Source organism: Suillus fuscotomentosus, assembly GCF_016647785.1.
Source record: "Suillus fuscotomentosus strain FC203 chromosome Unknown F5891scaffold_59, whole genome shotgun sequence".
In the NCBI taxonomy this organism is placed as follows: domain Eukaryota; kingdom Fungi; phylum Basidiomycota; class Agaricomycetes; order Boletales; family Suillaceae; genus Suillus; species Suillus fuscotomentosus.
The window spans coordinates 76620-97144 of NW_024539571.1; the positions used below are offsets into that span (position 1 = coordinate 76620).

The following is a 20525-nucleotide window of genomic DNA, read 5'->3' on the forward strand; positions in this document are numbered from 1 at the left end:
TCCGAACAATGAGGTAGTCGATCGAGGTAGACTTAGGCGCGACGAGCACCTAAGAAAAGATACTAGAGACTGAAGCTGAGGGGGCTTCAGAGGGAAGTATGTTCGAGGGAAGATTGAGTAGATTCAAGTTAGGGAATCTAGTACAGAGTGACCGACTACTTATACTAAGTGGAAAGGGTTAAGGGCAAGGCTACCGTACTGTAGGTAAGGGCAAAGGGGAAATGGAAAGGGTATAGGTACTCTGGTAGCAGAGCCTGATTAGTGATGTAAGGTCGAATGCGGAATGAGACCGAGAAACGTTGGAACGAGCCAACGGTAAATGATACAATGTGCAGCATGCACGAGTCAAAGGAAAGATAAGACAAGATAAGGAAAGCCACATTGGTGGCACGAGTCAGAACGAGTCATAGCCCGAAGGCACGTGCGCACGTTGGTGCGATAGGAGGGGGATGAGGGACGGGAACGGTCCCGAGGATCCGGTTAACGGATAGTCGGTAGAGAAGTACGAGCCGGAGGCATACGAGGGCGAGGACGAAGGGGAAAAATGATAGGGGGGCCATGTAGCCGATGTTACTTGTAACATTACCCCCGTTTCAAGGTAGAGTTCCACGAACTCTTTAGTCGTCGTCCAGGGGAACGTAGTCGTCCTGGTTGTTATACCACACGGGGTCGAAGTCGAGGTCTTCGAGCCAGGAGGCGGCTTCGATTGCATTCTCTTCGCGTTCTTGCTCAAGGCGAGCAGTGTCCTGGTCATACGCAGCTTCGAGCTGCTGCATGTCCCTGTAGAACCGGTTGGAAGAGGTTCCACGGCGAAGGATCTTCCTGCCGTCGAGTCGAGGGCAGAAGGGAGTGAGATGTTTTGGGGCAAATTGCCCACAAATGCGGCAGAAGTATTGCGCGCAGTGTTTCTGTTTGTGTCCATAGACATGGCACTGGCGGCAGACAACGTTGCTGCGGTAGACCTGGGTGGTCTCGGTGGCATCACGACGCGCGTCGTTGATGGTGTCTTCCTGGGCTTCCTCGCGAGGATAGTGCCTAGTGAAGTTCTGGGTGCGCGGGCGATGCGCATGGGAGAGGAGTAGTCCTAGGGACAAGATGGATCGTGCACGAGCACGGTGATTTCGGCGTTGCGGAGTGGGAAGAGGTTCCGGAGAACCAATGGAGAGATGTGGGACTACTTCAGTAGGTACCCAATCGTCGGGGTTGAGAACAGGTGGTTCGGGAGGGCACTCATCCAACTCCGGGATGGTGATAGAGATGGTGTCGACATCAAGGATGGGGGAGGGGTTACGTGGAGCGTAGAGCTCGCGTTCGTATTCGTTGTAGAGACAGTCGATCTCGGGGTTGGTCAACTGGGTGACGTTGGGGATCTGCTCTGGTGATTCAGAGCGGGGTAGTTGGGGAAGGAAGGGGGTCGGAGCTCTGTCATAGACAGCATGCTCGACGACTGCAAGCGGGTCGGGAGGGGGATTAAATGCCCGCTCCTCCTCGACGGCCATGACAGCGGCATGGAAGTTCCTGAGCTCAAACAGATTTAGCAAGGCTCGCTTGATCTTGCCTTGGTTATATCTGGTCGAGACGGTGGATAGGGAAATTTCCCTAGCCAAGTCGATCCTGGCGATATCGCCGGTGAGGGCGTCGGTGGCCCTGAAGGCCTGGACAAGATTCATGGTGATGTCATCGTTGGTGCGGTTGAGATAATTGTCGAGTCGAAGTGCATACTGGGGGTCGCAGATGACTGCTTCCCAGTAGGCCCGTTGCCTATCTTGGACAACTGAGCGAAGGGATGGTCGTCAGAAGATGGTGTATCCCGGGGGGGAGGGCCTATCATGGCCAGGCGTTGGCTGGCTCGTCAGGTCGCGGTCGGAGGCAGACGCATGAGAGGTAGCGGATCGGTGCGAGGAAACAGACGACGCTGAGACCAACATAGTGAAGCGTCTTTCCTTGGGTAGTGGCGTAGGTGGGGTATTGGGTAATGGGTCGCTGTTTGTCGATGGGTTTGGGTTTTGTGGGGCGGTGGCGATTGCAGATTCGTTGGCGATGGAAGGTTTTGGTGTCGGTGTGGATGGGTTCGTCGGTGGGGTCAGCCCTCGTGTAGTGAGGGCGGTAGGAGAAGTTGCAGTGGCGTTTGTTGATCAACATGAGATGGCGATTGAAGCGATCTTGAGTCGCTTCTTATACGCCTTCAGGAGCTCCGCTGCGGACTTCAATTCTGTTTCGGGGAGCCACGTTCATTCGGAGGCAGGATAGCCAACCCAAGACACGAGGTACTGGCGACGCGATCCGGTACCCTTGTGTTGGAGGATAGCTTCCACTTCGTAGTGTTCCTCTCCATCGATAAGATCGGGAGGAGGTTCGGTGAAATTCGGTCCATGCACGTCTGTCTCCTGATAGGAGGAAAGTTCCGAGGCATGGAACGTGGGGTGGATACGCCAGCTGGCAGGCAGCTTTAGCTGGAACGTGATGGGGGAGAGGACTTTCTGGATTGGGAAGGGTCCATATCGTTTCGGGGCGAGTTTCCTAGAAGGGAATCCGGTGATTAGGTTCGTGGCGGATAGCCATACCTTATCACCAACGTTCCATGGCTTGTAACGCTGGCCATAGGAATGATCAGCCATGCGTTGCTGCGCGAGGCTGTGGCATGCAAGGGCTTCTTCACGGATCTTGGCGAGTGACTTGACTCGGTCTTCGGCGGTTGGTAGGGTAGAGTCGGGGAAGAGATGGGGGATGCCTCGTGGTTTGTAGCCCATCATGAGATAGAAGGGAGAGGCATTTCTGGCAGAGTGTCGTCGGGAGTTATGAACGAATTCGGCCATAGGCAAGTGCTTTGCCCATTCAGAGGGAGTCGTCCGGCAGTAGATCCGGAGGTAGGTTTCGAGCTCTTGGTTGAGCCGTTTGGTCTGGCCATCTGTCTGAGGGTGGTAGGCAGTGGAAAGTGCGACTTGGTAGTCGAGGAGTCGTCCTAGCTCTTTTGCTAGCTTCGAGGCGAATTGGGGGCCTCGGTCCGAGATGATCTTGTCATAGAGTCCGAAGCGCATGAACACTTTCTTGAAGAAAAGTTCGGCTACTCCTTCCGCTGTGATGGTTTTTCTGCAAGGGCAGAGAATTACCCCCTTCATAAGCCCATGGTCTACCACGACCATGACAGAATCGTAGCCGGCACTCTCGGGGAGGTCGGTGATTAAATCAACCGAAACCTGAGTGAAGGGCCGGAGGGCCGAGGAGGGTATCGGGGTGAGGGGAGGTGTTGTGGGGTGGGTGTTAACCTTCATCTGCTGGCACATGGTGCAGCCATCGACATATTTCCTAATGAAGGAGCCCATTCCGGGCCACCAGTAGGATTTCTTGATGTTCCATTCAGTACCGGAACGCCCGGGGTGCCCGGCGGTTGGGTGATCGTGATGTAGAGACAACACGCGATGCCGGAGGTCGGGGGGAGCGTAGGCATGATCCTTATAGAAGAGAACACCATCGGTGAATCTCCAATCGGAAAGTGCAGACTTCATGGGGGGTGCGCACACCCCGGAGAGGGCGTCCAAGGCTGTTTTCACAGTCTGGTCGGAGGGGTCGTCAGAGAGTCGTTGGAACTCGTCTGCGAGTTCAGCGTCAATTAGATGGGTGAACAGGGTGTCGGGGAGGAGGATACGATCCTCGTTATCCTGACCAGCGATAGCGTGGTCCGGATGTCGGGATAAGGCATCCGGTGCAGCGAGCTTTGTTCCGGGAACGTGGTGAAGTTCCAGATCAAAGTTGGTGAGCGTGAGGTGCCACCGGGCCTGTCGTCGGGTGAGTCGTTGTGCAGAGCGGAAATAGATCAGGTTCTTGTGATCCGTGAAGACAATGACCGGGTGAGGATTTCCTTCGAGGAAGTGCCTCCAAGCCTGAAGGGCTCGGATGATGGCAAGGAGTTCCCGATCGTAGATCTCATAGTTCCGTTCGGCCGCATTGAGGGACTGGGAGAGATAGCCGCAGGGGTGGTAATCCCCATTGCTATCTGTCTGGAGTAAGACTGCTCCGGTTGCGAAGAGCGAGGCGTCAGTTGCAAGTGCAAACTGTCGTGAGGAGTCAGGGTTCCACAGAACCGGTTCGGTGGTGAAAAGCTTCTTCAGATGCTGGAATGAAGCTTCGGTGGAGTCGGACCAAGAGAAGGGGATCTCCTTCTTGGTTAGGTCTAGGAGAGGGCGTGCGATATCAGAGTAGTGGGGAATGAAATGACGGTAGAAGTTGCAGAATCCGAGGAAGGACCGCACGTCCTTGACCGAAGAGGGTTGTTGCCATTCGCTGATGCCTTTCAGCTTGGCAGTGTCCATAGCGACCTGTCCGGGTCGAATGATCATACCGAGGTACTCGACTTCTTGAGTGTCGAAAGTACATTTCTCGGGTTTGAGGAAGAGAGACTCTTTGCGGAGTTTCTCTAACACTCGGCGGGTCCTCTGCCGGTGTTCGTCCAGGTTATCTGAAAAGATTAGGATGTCGTCCATATAGACGATTAACCATCCTTCGTTCAATTCTTCTGAAAACGTCTGGTTCATGTAAGCTTGGAAGGTAGCGGGTGAATTGCACAATCCAAAGAACATTACCTTGGGCTCGAAGAGCCCATATGAGGTGGAGAACGCGGCTTTCCACCTGTCGTCGGGATGAATGAGGATATTGTTGTATCCTGAGCGTACATCGACCTTTGTGAACCATTGCGCCTTGTTGAGTTTTGCAAGCAAGGGTGGTATCAAAGGGAGTGGGTACGCGTTCTTGATGGTCCATTCGTTGATGTATCGATAGTCCTGGCAGGGGCGGAGAGATCCGTCCTTCTTGCCGACAAAGAAGAATCCAGCAGCTTGAGGAGACTTCGAGGGTTGGATGAAATCTTTGGCGAGGTGTTCAGTCCAAAAATGCTTTGACAGCGTCGGTTTCCTTCGGTGAGAGCGGGTAGGCTCGAGAAGACTTCGGAATGAAGCCTTCCTTCGTTTCGATCTTGTGGTCTACTCCCGGTCGAGAGGGAGGGAGTTTGTTCAGACCGTCCTTTGCGAAGATGTCAGCAAAATCATGAAGATAGGAAGGTACCAATTCTTCAAATGATTTCTTCTTCTTCTCCTGCGCGTCCTCCATAGCAAATTCTTGAGCTTTGTTGGAGGTCTTCGTGTAGTCCTGCTGAGAGGCGAGGTTCAGAGGTTCCGGAGAGGTTTTGCTCGTTTGTGGAGAGCCTTCCGGATTTCGTTCTTCGAGGTCCCGTCCTTGGTGAGCGGGGTGTCGAAGGAGATGTTCTCGATGATCCGGACGGATGTTCCGTCCGAAGCATATTCCACTAGAACTTCATCGTCAGTGAGGGGATAAGTGGAGATCTCCTCAACTTTATCCGCGAGATGGGTCTGTCCGACCCAGACATCGTCCATGGTGTTGAAGTCGGTGTCTTCGAAGGGCACGATGATTGGCGCCGTCTTCTTCTTGTTACGCTTCTTGCGTTTCTTGATTTCTTCGAGGCAATGTTGAGTGCCTTCAGGGAGTCGCTTGAGGGGCGAAAAGTCCTCGTCGTCGAGTTCTTCTAGGACAGCCTTTTCTCCACGAAAGAGATATGGCTTGGCCTTGCTTTCTCGCCGGGAGGCGTTGAGTTCCCTCTCCACCTCCTTTGACCTATTGGTCGCAGGCAGGGAGATCGTGTTGGCCTTCCAGTTGATATTGGACATCATGGCACTAAGTCAAGGTTTTCCAAAAAGTAGATCATCATGCTTGGAAAGTTTCGTTACGTTGAACTTTCCATACATAAGTCTCCGATCGAGACGAATGAATAGCATGCAGTATTGGGTTACCTGTCCTGCCGAGGACGGGCTTCCGTCTACTGTGGTGATCCGGAAGGGTTTCTTGAGTAGGTGGGTCCGGATCCCATTTCGCTTGATGAAGTCATAGCTAATGAAGGTCCCACCTGCCCCTGAGTCGATGATGGCGGTCGACTGAACGGTTTTGGCACTGCAAGAAGAGAAAAGTGTCACCGGGACACGAAACTCGTTGGATTTACCAACAGCTTTAGTATACAATGCGCAGATAGAGGGAATTGACCGTTCGACAAGCCCTCTCTTTAAAAATCCTTTCTTTTGACAAGGTTGACTTCCATGTCTTCCTCGTCAGAAGACTCGTCAAGCTGGTGGACGCCACACTTGCTTGGCTTCTTGCCTTTGTCTTCTTTGTCGTTCTTGTCTCCTCGGCGCACCTTCGGGTGGAACCGGGAGTCGTTTGCTCGATGGCCCTTCTCCTTGCATTTGAAGCAAAGGCCTTTATCGAAGCATTTCTGTCGCTCCTCAGGCGTGAGGGAACAATCGACGTCCATAGCATCAGGATCGCGTTGGCGGACCTGAGGTTTGGGGACGTGCCGGTGGCCGGAAGGGCGTACCGATCTGTTGTTAGGCACAACTGCTTTTGATCGCTTGTAGTTGGCTTCCAACTGTGTCGCGGCAGTGTACTATTTATCGATGGTGGTGGGGACGACCTCCTTCCAGTAGATGGTGGTCCGAAGTCCTGGTTTCAACCCTCGTTCAAAGAAGTGGAATGAGGGCGACGTCCTGCTTGAGACTAGCAGTGGATGACAGGGTCTTGAACGTCGCAATGTAGGGCATCACGTCGCCAGGTTTGGCTCAAACCATGAAGCTTGGTTAGAGCCTCAGTCATCCGGTCGATCGGGATGGAAGGATTCGATGAAAGCCTTCTTGAAGTCCTTCCAGCTACCGAAGTCGACTGGCAGGTTTGTCGAAGGCTGCTCGGTAGAAGGTGTCGGCCCAGATGCGGGCGTCTCCATCGTTCATGTACTGGAGTGCAACAGCGACCTTGGTTTGGTCGGAGCTGTAGATCGTCGAGTTGATGAGGAAGTATGTCTCCACCGAGTACATCCAGCAGCTCGGCATCATTCGATGCTTCCATCATAGTTCTGTGGTACTCCAGCCTTTAGTTCAGGCCTGGATACGACCACTGTCGGTTGTTGGGTGGGGCCTCCGGACATTCTTGTTCCAGGGTTTGAGTTGAGGTTGCCGTACGGTTGTTCGTCGGGAAACTCGTCGGAGGACGTGTGGTCTTCTTCCGATTCTTCTTCTTTGGAGTCCGGAGTGTTGGGATCGCGTTCCCAAGGGTACTTCGGGGTCCAGGTAGTCGTGGTGTCTGTCGGTTAATGGCCGTGCGAATGGCAGGGTGCAAAAAGGAAACTTGAATCTTTTGTTACACACTCAAATAGATCTGTTATGCGGAGCCCTAAGAGGGGCGTCGTCCGCTAATGTTTGTGACGTAACTGGAAGGGTCCGGTGTAGCGACTGAGACTGGCGACGTCGAGTCGGCAGATATCAGAGATGCGTGTGTCACGTGACTTCTAAGACGGATGTCTTCAAAGTCACTGATGTTCTCAAAGTAAGGACAGTCTTGTACGAACGATGAGGTAGTCGATTGAGGTAGACTTAGGCGCGATGAGCACCTAAGAAAAGATACTAGAGACTGAAGCTGAGGGGGCTTCAGAGGGAAGTATGTTCGAGGGAAGATTGAGTAGATTCAAGTTAGGGAATCTAGTACAGAGTGACCGACTACTTATACTAAGTGGAAAGGGTTAAGGGCAAGGCTACCGTACTGTAGGTAAGGGCAAAGGGGAAACGGAAAGGGTATAGGTACGCTGGTAGCAGAGCCTGATTAGTGATGTAAGGTCGAATGCGGAATGAGACCGAGAAACGTTGGAACGAGCCAATGGTAAATGATACAATGTGCAGCATGCACGAGTCAAAGGAAAGATAAGACAAGATAAGGAAAGCCACATTGGTGGCACGAGTCATAGCCCGAAGGCACGTGCGCACGTTGGTGCGATAGGAGGGGGATGAGGGACGGGAACGGTCCCGAGGATCCGGTCAACGGATAGTCGGTAGAGAAGTACGAGCCGGAGGCATACGAGGGCGAGGACGAAGGGGAAAAATGATAGGGGGGCCATGTAGCCGATGTTACTTGTAACAAGATGCGTCCAAGGTGTCGTTCAAATGGTGATAGGTACTGTTCATGGAAGTTCGGCGTACATGCCTTGAAGCTCAGACCATCTGCAGTTTTACCATGGTGGTAGCTATTGATTCAATGATGAATCAGCACGTGCAATTGGCACAACAAAGAGCAAACAACACACCTTAATGTCATAATGTCGCCTTCACACAAAGGGTCGACTCCGCCCATGAGAAGGGTGTAGTGCCATCCACCCGTCAATACTGAGAGGTCCTCAAAGATTTGACCTAGAAGGATTGGTAGCTCTTGAATTGCACTTTAAATTGTAAGTGATCAGCACTATTTTGGATCAAGTACATCACTTACTGATAAACTTCTTCTTTTGTTTGCGAATCCTGTCCCACAACATCACCCAATCTTCTGGCAGCATTAAGACGTACAGTTTCCTCCCAAATTTCCTTCTTAACTTCGTCTGACTCATCCGCAAAGCAATCAGTGGTGTGTTGCCGGACTGTGCTTAGCCTTTGTATAGGTTGTACAGGATTATTTTTGAGTGCGTCAGAGACCAATGGTTTGACTTTGGACTCATAGTGTTACAGTCACTACGAGAGCCCCCAGCTACTCGACCAGCCCTCTGCCACCCTGCACGGCAACGACACGATAACCGGGCCTTTAGGCCTTGATGATAGATGACGAATAGAAGAAGAAGTCCGGAAGATGCCGGATTAGGTAAGCGATCTGGATCGCTTACATGATATGATGACATAGGTCTAGAAGACCTATTTATGTTATCAAGATAGAAGGCAAGCCTCGTGTTGCCTCATGAACCGATAGAAGCCTGCCTCATGCATGGTATCTCTGACTCGATAGATAAGCAGATTAGAACCCAGCTTTAAGCTGAGCTTAGATACGACAGAGTAGCCTTATATAAGGTCGACGATTAAAGTAGATGTTCCTTACTTTAATCCTACTGGGTTTTACCTTGAACTCCTTGTCCTGCTAAAGCTACCTGCTCGACATCTGATCCGTACCTTCAGAAGGACTTGAGACCCCTTCTGCCTGTAACCGCTATCATCGCTCGCCTCCGCAAGCGTACGCAACTCCTACTCTTCTGTGGGAGCCGACCTTGGACTCTCAGCACGAGGTATCACTGTCGTGATCGTCGCTGTTAGATCATCCCAGTTCGCACGCGACTTACGTCGTAACAAAGGATTAAAGTTCCCTTATCGTACGCCTCCATCACGGGCTACAAGATAACTGATCGCACTTGCTGTCAAAGTTACCGACACTCGTAGAACCCCGAACCTAGATCCCGAAAGGATTTCCATATCCCTGATCTAGAACCCTGATCGTACCGGCCTGACCAGTCGCAAGAATATAAGAACAGCTGTCACTGTGGAAAGCTCCAAGAAAGGATACCACGAAGATCGTAGAAACCATCTCCAATATGGCAACTACCAGAAACACCTTCGCCGCTGCGCATCTCAACGGGAAGGAGACTCGCCTCTGTCTGCGAGAGAAGAAATGTTTTGTGTGCCACGTCATTGGACACAAAGCCGCGAGCTGTCCTCAATGGACCCGAACCTCACGGAGAAAGATGATTGAAGAAGAACCCCGCCTGCGCACTATTAAGGTGGCCGGGGCTAAGAATGATCTACGGGTGAACGCCACCCTGATTTCTAGAACAAGAAGTACCCCCATCACGACATCCATGATCGTAGATTCTGGGGCGTGTCAGTCCTTCGTCAACCAGGACATGATCACGCAGCATCACATCTTGACGCACCAGCTAGAGAACCCCCTGACACTCTCAAACGCTGACGGATCCTGCTTCGGAAAGAAGCCAATAGAAAGGTTTTGCAACCTTACTTTCCAGATCGATGAACGGGTAATTTCCGAACGGTTTTACCTAGCTGAACTTGGTCCGAAAGACAAGTTCCTGCTTGGACGACCTTGGCTTACCAGCCAGAACCCCTTGATCAATTGGAAAACCGGCACGGTAACCCTCAAAAGTACCGCAGATTCCCCGAAAAAAGCAGAAAGAAATAGATTCTGATCGGAAGAAGAATGGCAAGACGCCCCTCTTCCTAAAAGAAGATAAGAAGGTAGCATTGAAAAGGAAACAATCGGTATCCCCGACTACCCCCCGCACCTTCTCCTCAGGCTCTGTACCATCAGCCCGAACAACACAGAATGCACCGGTCCATGAAAAACCGCAGAATGGAACCGCCGTTGAACCTTCAGAAACCGCACCACAGCCCGCGAAAACTGTGACGAAGAAAGACTCGCTGCCTAGAATTGACCTTGCAGCAAAAAGATATGAACAGAAGAGACCGGCCACTGATCCGGAGACAACTCAGAAGAAGACTTCCAGACAGGCGCTGATATTTGACCACATCTATCCCGAATCGCCAAGAACGAAGACGATTGTACCGGCTGTTCAGCCGATGAAGATTGATGAACCTGTCCGATATGAATTCTCGGCAGAGCCTGCACAAGTCCTTGGGAAGGGACGTGCAATAATGAACGAAGAACCGCCTGTATCCAAGGCGCCCAGACTGGCCCCTGAACCAGAGAAAACTCAGAGATTCAAATTTTCTGGAGAACCAATATCTGTTCTCGGAAAAGGACGAGCAGTCCGAATCGAAGAACCTCCTACTGCCAAGAAACTCAGATTCTATGAAAGTCCTGAGTCCGCAATGGAGGAAGACCCCGAACCGGCGTATTTAACCGCCGATGAACCACCGAATTCCCTCAACCTCTCCATGACACCCGCGCATAATTCCGAAGAAGCAATGACGCTGTCTTCTGACACCGAACTCCCTCCTGTGTTACAAGAAGCCCAGGATATTTTCATCGAACGAATCGCTTCGATCCATGAAGCATATCGTCAAAATGAAATAGAAAAAGAAGCACAAGACGCCGGGCCCAGTTTTGTCCGATTTATTGACATGGACAACTCCGAGGATGATGAGGATAACGACGATGATGCACCCTCTTCGCATGATCTGCGAATGGTAGATTTAGAAGGAAACAACTTCGAAGACGACGGCCCGCTCCCTGGCCTAGACTTCTGATTGAATATGATTAGTCGGTGACTAATGGCTTAGTAAGGGGGTGAAATCCTCCATTTTACTTATTTTTCCACGCCTACTCCACCTCAAACACTGATCACCGATCCCGAACTCAACCAACTTCTACGTTGGTCCGGAACGACCTAAAACTAGATCAGGTCCGCAACGACCCTAAACTAATGATTGTCCGTAATGACATAAAACTAGACGATGAACAAGGACGAACCCCGGAAAACTCCTGCAAGCTTCGGGACCCCTCCATCACTGCACTTCGACCACCTGAGTAGACCATATGTAAACAAAGGGTAATAGAAGACGATCTCCCTGCTGGACGACACCAAGAAACTCCTACAAGCCTTGGCACCCACGCTCGGACCCCCACCTCCGGAACGAGGCTAAACTACCACGAGATGAACTCCACGGAAACTCCTGCAAGCCCATGGAACCCTCTAGAACCCATCATGGCAATGACGACCACCCTCTGATGACGACCTGATCTTTCAACAAAGATAAAGGATGATAGTACCTATCACGGCACTCTCCCTCTGATAGTGAAGAAGAATCTCGAACACGAGTTAGCCTCATGGCTAGATAAGACGATAAGAGATAACGATAAAGATAAGTTTAGAATGAATCGGAGCTTGGATTGATCTGGAAGAAGGTTATAAACCCTCTCGATCCCTGAACATCTCTCCCAACGAACCTCCATCACCATCATGACAAACTCCATCGACAACGACTCTATCAAAATGGCACTGAAGGACTCAGACTATGGATTAGTCCTCAGAATGACGGAAAACAGCGCGTTCAATGAAGCTGCTATCCTGACCCCCGCGTACTCCCAAGCGATCAACGAAATCCTTGGTGATCAAGACGCCAGAACTGCAGCGTGTACATCCCTCACCGTCTGCATTATACGAACCACGAAGCTGCTGGAAGATGTAGCCAATCGTGTTGACCTTGATGAAGCAACTCGGAAACTTGCTATACTTCATCTGCAACGGCGGATCAGAAACTTCGCACTTCACTTACTCCCCCTCGACTTCTCCGATATCACCGACCTAGCGATAAAGAAAGTTGAAGTGAAGCCACTTGTAGAAGAACCCCGCCCGGTACGCCCGCTGAGAAGAAAGGCGGCTACCATAGATCGAACCCATAGAACGCTCTGCAAGCGCTGCGGAGGATACGGACATCAGTTCAGAAGATGTCCAGATTATGTTTGTTGCATCTGCGATGAACTAGGACCTGACCATCTGTCGGTCCACTGCCCACGACTCGAAGGACGCATTGTACTCCAAGAGTTTAGTGATGAAGAGAAGTTTTTCGAAGCTCTCTTAGATTGGGAGCATAACCACAAGGCACTCGCGAATCTAGAACTTCGGCATCCCACCGAACTTTCCCCTGTCCCTGAACCTCCCTCAGTACCTTCCGTCTCCACGTCAGCAATTCCCGCACCACCTACTGCTACGATGGAAGAAGATGTTTAAGAAATCAAAGTCGGTGACTTTGTGCATAGTAATGGGGTAATGTTACAGTCACTACGAGAGCCCCCAGCTACTCGACCAGCCCTCTGCCACCCTGCACGGCAACGACACGATAACCGGGCCTTTAGGCCTTGATGATAGATGACGAATAGAAGAAGAAGTCCGGAAGATGCCGGATTAGGTAAGCGATCTGGATCGCTTACATGATATGATGACATAGGTCTAGAAGACCTATTTATGTTATCAAGATAGAAGGCAAGCCTCGTGTTGCCTCATGAACCGATAGAAGCCTGCCTCATGCATGGTATCTCTGACTCGATAGATAAGCAGATTAGAACCCAGCTTTAAGCTGAGCTTAGATACGACAGAGTAGCCTTATATAAGGTCGACGATTAAAGTAGATGTTCCTTACTTTAATCCTACTGGGTTTTACCTTGAACTCCTTGTCCTGCTAAAGCTACCTGCTCGACATCTGATCCGTACCTTCAGAAGGACTTGAGACCCCTTCTGCCTGTAACCGCTATCATCGCTCGCCTCCGCAAGCGTACGCAACTCCTACTCTTCTGTGGGAGCCGACCTTGGACTCTCAGCACGAGGTATCACTGTCGTGATCGTCGCTGTTAGATCATCCCAGTTCGCACGCGACTTACGTCGTAACACATAGTGAAGTTTTGAATACACTTCAACTTCTTTGAGGTCTCAAGTGCCTCGCGCACGCTGGCCAAGTAGTGCAGATAGGGCTTTACCGGTTGAGCTACTGCCAAGTGTAGTTTTTCCCTTTGAATTATTCCGAAACCATTCCCGCAATTGCTAACCAAGAAAAACTATTATATATTATAAATACTTGTTTGGCGGATTCAGGTTCATTTATAATATTAGGCTGGGCTGTTTCATTAACGGAGTTGATAAGAGCTCCACCATGTTCATCAATACTGGCGTTCTCGACACAAGGTGGGCTGCTGTTTAGCTCTATCTCTTCTGGAAAGTCATTGAACCACCTCGGAAACAGTGACTCAAAAAATTGAGGTAGTTTCTTCTCCTTTTGCATCTGTAAGTAGTTGGGCAGCTCATTCTGCAGCCAGATTAATTGTTCTGCACTCGTCCACCTGGGAGGCGCCATCTGTATGTTGGGTGAGTATCAATTTGTTCGTATTTCATATGTCACTCACTGACGATTTTTTTACTTGGTTTTGTATACAGGTGCAATAATGAACTGAACTGTCACTCGGGTCCTTACTCGACCTTGAAGTTTTTTCGTCTTTGATGACTCAGGATATATTTCACAAACCAAGCAATACCAATCATCGAGTGAGTCGTACAAATACTGTATTTGTTTACACACGAACTGATACCCTGATTATCCCTACACCTACTGTCTCTCCTTGACATGAATGACAGTCACTCCAACATCAGATGCCCCCACAGTCAACCTGTACAGATGCTCCGTCACCCACATTTCACAATGGAGCAATTCATCGAGGCTATTCACTTGGTGCAGAATGGTTGCGGTAAGTCTTCATTATGATATTCTCAAAGCATTTTCTCATCCTCACGTTTTACACAGTTCCCCGTCATCTCCTCAACCATACGCATGGCCTTATCAACCTGAAGACCAGGTGTGTCCAGTCCATGCGCAAAGGGGTACATTGAACTCGCCTTCGTTTTTTCTTTCATTTTACTCATAATTACACAGTTTTGAATAGTTCAGATGACAACTCCGCAGACATTGAGGACAATTCCTCAGATGTCTCTATTGATGATCTTTGGATTGGCTCTGAGATGGTCCTTGCCGATAATGGTTTCGAGTCCTCCTCCTCCAATGAGGGGGATAATGAAGCGGAGTCTGACACCAGCACTGAGACACTCGTTGACCTTGACCCTGCTAGCCATTTCAATTGGTTCGTAACCACCAGTGTTGTTGGTGTAGGACTCTTTAGCGAAATGTAGGCATTTTTTTAAATTGATTCCGGTCCATAACACATCTAACTATACATAGAATTACTGCCCGGATGCTTCGTGCCCCAGGTACAACGGTCCATTACTTCATCACCCTCCATGAAGCCATGCAGCATTTCCGTCTTGCTTTGGCAATGTGGAATGGCAAGACAGTTTAATGTAAATGTAGTTGTTTTTGTCGCTACTTGTCGCTACGTACTTATCACTACGTACCTAAAATATTGTGGGGTGTCCCCAACGAACAATCTATGTACTCCATCGCCAGATGGATATATGTGTTTGACAAAATATTGTGGGGTATCCCTAATGAACAATCTGTACCTCGCAGGCAATATCATATACAATAAGCTTTGCACTCAGATAGGACATATTCAATGAGTCATAGCCTAGGCCTCACAATAAGCTTTCCGCTCCAGCCGAATGTGCTACATGCTATGATTGATCATCAGACTTGTGCATCAGGGAAACGTAATTCAACACCGTATTACGGAGTTGAATTACGTTTCCCTGATGTGCGCAATGATGATATATCATGCTGTCAAATGTACAGCCCGAACACATTCTGCAGTCGTGTCTGGTGAATATCTACTGCAATGGTTTGCTTTAGATTTGCCTGTTTATCAACTTGTGCAGTGACACTGACATATAACACGCAGTGCAGAATTTAATTCATTTTATTTGGATTGAACGCTGCCTATGTACATGCACATTTCATCTGTCCTGAAGTAAGGCTCGCATAACACCAAACTGTACAGTGAGTTATTGTGTAATACTAGTACAGTACTAGCCTAACTACTAGTCTCCCATCGCTATCACAATGGCACCACGGTATAAAACTGCAGAAGAACAGCGCAAAGCTCGATTGCAAAGCAAACGAGCACATTATCAACGGTCAGAGTTCATCACTCTGAGTCTATCATCATACTCACAATAAATTTTATTCATCTTCCTTTAGAAATAAGACTACAGAACAGGCAAAGTCTCAAACACGTTCTCATTTCAATGATGTATGTATTCCCTCAATATACACTATATATACAATTTATCTACCATTGTACACTTTCAAAAAGGATGTCATCGCATTGTTTTCCACCTTGGACCGATTGAGTGACAAGCTAGGGTACAGGTCCAGCATTCCTGAGGCAAACACCATGCAATCTCGTGTTATTGCAGTGCTTCAGAGAGTAGATGTCGAAGGTTGGACTCTGCTGCGCCCTGAGTTGGACGATTCCTCAATCATAGTGCTGAATTTGCATGAGCATGCTACTGAATTACATGAAGCGGTGCGACAACTCAGATGTACATCTGGGACCGGTTATCAGCTCTTATTGAAACAGAGCCAGGAACTAATTGACTTGATGGGGAGACGGCTTGCAGTAGAGAGGGAAATCATATCAATAATAGATGACGGGGGTGTTGAAGCTTACGATGAGGCAATGCTTACTGACTCGCTCAGTTGGCAGACAATATTAAGTTGATATATCAGGCAGTTTTTAGAATTACATCATCACACGACTGAATTGTTGACTTACTACTATAACACTGTATCCGACTTGAACTTGAATGGTCGGAGGTCAAAGACGGCGAAACCTGAAGCACTACCAGCGCGATGTCTATGCACACAATGCTGCTGCTTCAAAAGCAGTGATTAATGATACAAATGACGCACCTCAACACACTCGCAATGCTCAACAACGCAAGCACAGCAGTTTCGAAGCAGGACCAAGTGGACGTCTGAATGTCTCTTCATCTTACTATACAGTTACTAACTCTCCAGGTAAATGATGTCGTGGAGAATCAGATGTTTCGTTAGACACCACAGATCTCAACCTTTCAATTATTGATGACTTTTCTGATAACCTTCAGAGCAACACTTCGGAGCTTGTGGAATTCACTAAACCAAAACATACTGGGGTTCAGGGTGAGGTCTTGCATTTATGGCGATCTGATTCCGACTTGTTTTTGGAGGAATTCCTCCGCCTGGAGGGTCAAGGTGACTATTCACAAGACATTTGCGTTTGTGGTGAGGAAGCAGCAACATATTGTTGTCAGGATTGTCATGGTTGCGAATTATTTTGTCATTTGTGCATGATCCGCATACATGACAGACATCTGCTTCATAGAATGGAGGTACATGTATATATACTTTACATTTCTTACATAGACTGACTCTTTTGCACTTTGAACTTAGCGATGGGATGGTATCTCATTTTACAGTGTTACCTTGAAGTCCATGGGGATCCGTCTACAACTTGGACATGCTTCTGGTGTTCAGTGCATCAACCCACTCCCTGCTCACAACGACGACTTTTTTATCATCGACTACAAAGGCATCTACGAAGTAGGGTTAGATTTTTGTGGATGTGCACATGCCAAACCGCACATAATTCAACTACTACGTGTTCGCCTCTTTCCTGCCACAACAGTCGATCCGAAAACAGCTGCAACATTTTGGGCACTGGAATACTTTCAGATGCTGTCTTTTGAGTCCAAAGTCTCCACATTTGAATTCTACAAAACAGCTGCTCGTTTGACGGACAATACTGGAATTCATATACCAAAGGTACGTGCTAATTCTATTATTATTTCAATTTATCATATCACAATCTAGGATCGTTATGAGGCATTGTTATGCATGATGCGAGAGTGGCGCTTCATCAAGCAGATGAAATGTGCTGGTCAAAGTCATCACCCTGATGGTATTGGTGCAACTAAACCAGGTGCCTGCACCGTTTTGTGTCCTGCGTGTCCCCATGCAGGCAAAAACTTACCAGATGGATGGGAAAATGCACCATCCGAAATACGGTATGTATAACGCCACCTTTCCGCCTGACTTTTTCTCACACAGTCCCAGATTTTTATATGCCTTATTCCTTGCCATCGACGCCAATTTCCGTCTCGCTCGCCGTGATGTCTCTTCAGACATCGTTGATCTGGGTCTCAATCGTGGATATGCATTTTTTGTGGAAGAACATGCATATAAAGATTTCATTTGTTCACGCGAGCAAGTCATCCAGGAGGTAAATTCAACTTTTATTTCTCGTGAGCACTAAGTCTAACTCTCTGTAGTTGAGTTCATGCTCCAGTCACAACGCGGTCAACCTTGCAGATTTGAGAGTCTCACATGGCCTTGCAGCCACTGGCGCCGGTACTATCGATTGCATAAGACACAATTTCAAATGGCCCTGCTCAGTCGGTGACCTACAGAAGGGCGAAAGGTGCGCAACATTCCACATTCTTGCTGTATTGCTAACAACAGAACTTATAGGTACCTTAACATGGATTATTTATTCTTCTCGAGCATGCAGTCTTCATCAGAGATATCGACATTGAACATCTCATACAATATTGCTTGTCAATGGAGCAAACATCTCTGGACACGAATGTCTGCCTTCCCACACCAGTACCACATCAAGCACAACTGAAAGTCAATCACATTTCTCATACTGAAATTCCACCTGCCAGCCCATGTGGCCAAATGTCAGTCAAACTTTTCCTTCAATTTCATCAAGGGTGTTGGTCGCACAGATGGTGAAGCTCCCGAGCATGGCTGGGCCAACATAAACCCCATCGTGACAAGCACACGTGAAATGGGTCCCGGTTCAAGGCGCAACATCTTAGATGACCACTTCAATGACTGGAACTGGAAGAAGATCTGTGCAATTGGTAAGTTTTTTGCCTTGAACATCTGAATCTAAAGTATCACTGTCTCTTAGGTTTGATTTTCCACCGAAAGTACAACTTTGCATTAATTGAGGTACAAGAACGTGTCGACGATCTCATTAATTTTGAAGCTTCCCTAGCTGCAGATGAGTTAGTTGAATGGAGGAGGGACATTGAAGCATGGGAGGCAGACCGTTCACAACTGAACCTGTTTGAAGGCAGAGCTATGACTAGTACATGTACTCTATATTGACGCATTTTGAGAAGCTGATGGCATTTTCAATAGCAATGACTCAGGCTGCTGTGCGCCTAGCCTTATCGATGGCTGAGGCTGCAGAGATTGAGCGTGGCAACAACATGTCCCTACACGATGATATATCACCCTCTGTGTTAATTTTGTCGGGATTAGAACTCGAAGATCAGCAGTTGAGTGTATATTTCTGGATGTATTGAATCACGCACTGACTCTATTCTAGGCGCCATCTTGGCTTTGATGCCAAGACAATTGGACACCACGCTACAGATGTCCAGAAGGGCAAGATCTTACAGCGCATGAATGCTCTTCGCCGATGCATTGACACCTGGGCCCGGGTGCAGGTGTTGTATATGCCTAGTGTCTCCCGCCTGCGGTCACCAGATGACATTGCCACTGAAATGAAGGCCCACAACATCAGCCTTTTTCTGCCATCCTCTCTGCCCCAATGAGTGCCATGTGACGACCGCTTGCTCAAACACGAGTGGGAATTGCGTGAAGCTCAGGCATATGACACGCTGAATGACCTCCGCACCGTGCTTAACCTGTGATACCACCTTTACAAGTATAAGGACACCTTTATTCGGGGACAGCGAGCAAATACCCGAGCAAACAGAATCATCAACAATGCTGAACATCACATTGACACCTTATCACTTAAGTATTCTACTGCTAGAGATGCACTCGTGAATCTGGCAGCAAGGCTAGGTAAGACCGATGACTGGGAGAGGAGTCTCAAGCCACTCGACAAGCAAAGGGATGCCGTCCCACTCAAACACGACGATGGCTGAACGGTGGGGCAACAAAGTATATCATGGATCTGGAGGACTTCGGGCTTTAACAGCAATGAGCTAGAGCTACAGGACTGTAAGTAGGCTCTAACGACTGGTGCTTCTTGCTGACCTGGCCATTTTATAGCACTACGTGTTGAATGGTGTAAGGCGCGAGCACGAGCTCATCGCTGGGAGGAAGAAGTGCAACTACTATGGGAGGAAATGCGCCGCATCATTGCATTTCTTGACTGGCAGGTAGGCTGGTGGGACATGCAAGGTCCGCGGCATGCTTTTAACTCACTGCAGGCTGGAGAGGGTGCTCTTGCTTATGCGCAGCACCAGGCTAATCTACGTCGACAGATGGTCATACACATCAAATCCGTGTGGGCAGCCAACCCTTCATGGCAAGAAGCTCCCCTTCTTGCAGTCCATCTTCATTCTGAGTTGCCAATGCCAAACTCCCATTCCCCTGTCCGTTGAAGTGTCTGTCATGACTTGATTTGAGGTTACAATGGAGAGGATGACGAGGGCAAATATATAATCTACTATATGTCTGTGTTTTAACAGACGGGCTGCAACAAGAGAACTATGACATCATTTGAATTATTTGATCCTGGCTCGTGATTGGTGGAAACATCAATCAGTGAGCCCCAAAGGTGATATATCACGCGAGCCCAGAGCTTTAAAGGTGATGTATCACGATTCACAAAAGGCTTGAAAGTGATGTATCATGTGAGGTGATACCAAGGTGATGTAACACAACTGAAAGTGATATATCATGTAAGTTTCAAGGGCTTTGAAGGTGATATATCACATCACACGAGCCCCAAATACGACTGAAAGTGATATATCACTCAAGCCTCAAGGGCTTTGAAGGTGATATATCACATGACGTGAGCCCTCAAACACGACCGAAAGTGATATATCACGCTGTAGAAATAACAATGCTGAGAGGAACAAACGAGGCTCCTGACTGTATCTGTAAAAGTTGTAAGGTCATGCGTTGCCTAGTGTGCTATACTTGAAAGGACAAGTGCGTTCGACCCTAAAGGGGAAGCAGGTGCAGCGAAGATCTAGAGGTATGCGCAGAAGTGAAGTGCGAGAAAGCGCAAGTGCGCGCAAGGCGTGGGAACACGCGCGCATATTAGCGCGAAGCGTGGGAAAGCACGCGCGCATATGCAGAAATGAGAGACTATGCTTAAGTGATGATATAAAACAAGATAAGAGATGTGAGATGTGATGTGCTAATGAATAGAGATCTACTATGTTCTGCTAAGTAGTAAGTAAGTAGTAATAGGTAAATGGGAGGTAAAGTAAGGTAAGGTGAAAAGTAAGTCAGTAATAGTATGTACTGCTGGCGCTTATATAGCGCGCC

The 20525-nt window shown here is 48.8% G+C and overlaps 3 protein-coding genes across 3 annotated transcripts; all 3 read left to right on the plus strand.

The window, feature by feature from the left end:
- Positions 1-11737: 11737 nt before the first annotated feature.
- F5891DRAFT_983744 (uncharacterized protein) lies at positions 11738-12508 on the plus strand (the record flags this gene model as incomplete). Its single annotated transcript, XM_041377355.1, has 1 exon — positions 11738-12508. One exon carries the CDS (start codon positions 11738-11740, stop codon positions 12506-12508), a length of 771 nt encoding a protein of 256 aa, XP_041221609.1.
- A 1410-nt stretch (positions 12509-13918) lies between these two features.
- On the plus strand, positions 13919-14619 carry F5891DRAFT_1193471 (uncharacterized protein; the record flags this gene model as incomplete). Its single annotated transcript, XM_041367749.1, has 4 exons — positions 13919-14013; positions 14070-14146; positions 14199-14448; positions 14502-14619. The coding sequence occupies 4 exons, from the start codon at positions 13919-13921 to the stop codon at positions 14617-14619; spliced, it is 540 nt and encodes a 179-aa protein (XP_041221610.1).
- Positions 14620-16024: 1405 nt separating this feature from the next.
- F5891DRAFT_1130408 (uncharacterized protein) lies at positions 16025-19990 on the plus strand (the record flags this gene model as incomplete). Its single annotated transcript, XM_041364525.1, has 15 exons — positions 16025-16201; positions 16382-16591; positions 16653-17024; positions 17073-17266; positions 17316-17481; positions 17531-17679; positions 17730-17815; positions 17927-18127; positions 18178-18363; positions 18411-18554; positions 18648-18737; positions 18831-18913; positions 18944-19109; positions 19296-19531; positions 19943-19990. 15 exons carry the CDS (start codon positions 16025-16027, stop codon positions 19988-19990), a joined length of 2508 nt encoding a protein of 835 aa, XP_041221611.1.
- Between the last annotated feature and the right edge of the window lie 535 nt (positions 19991-20525).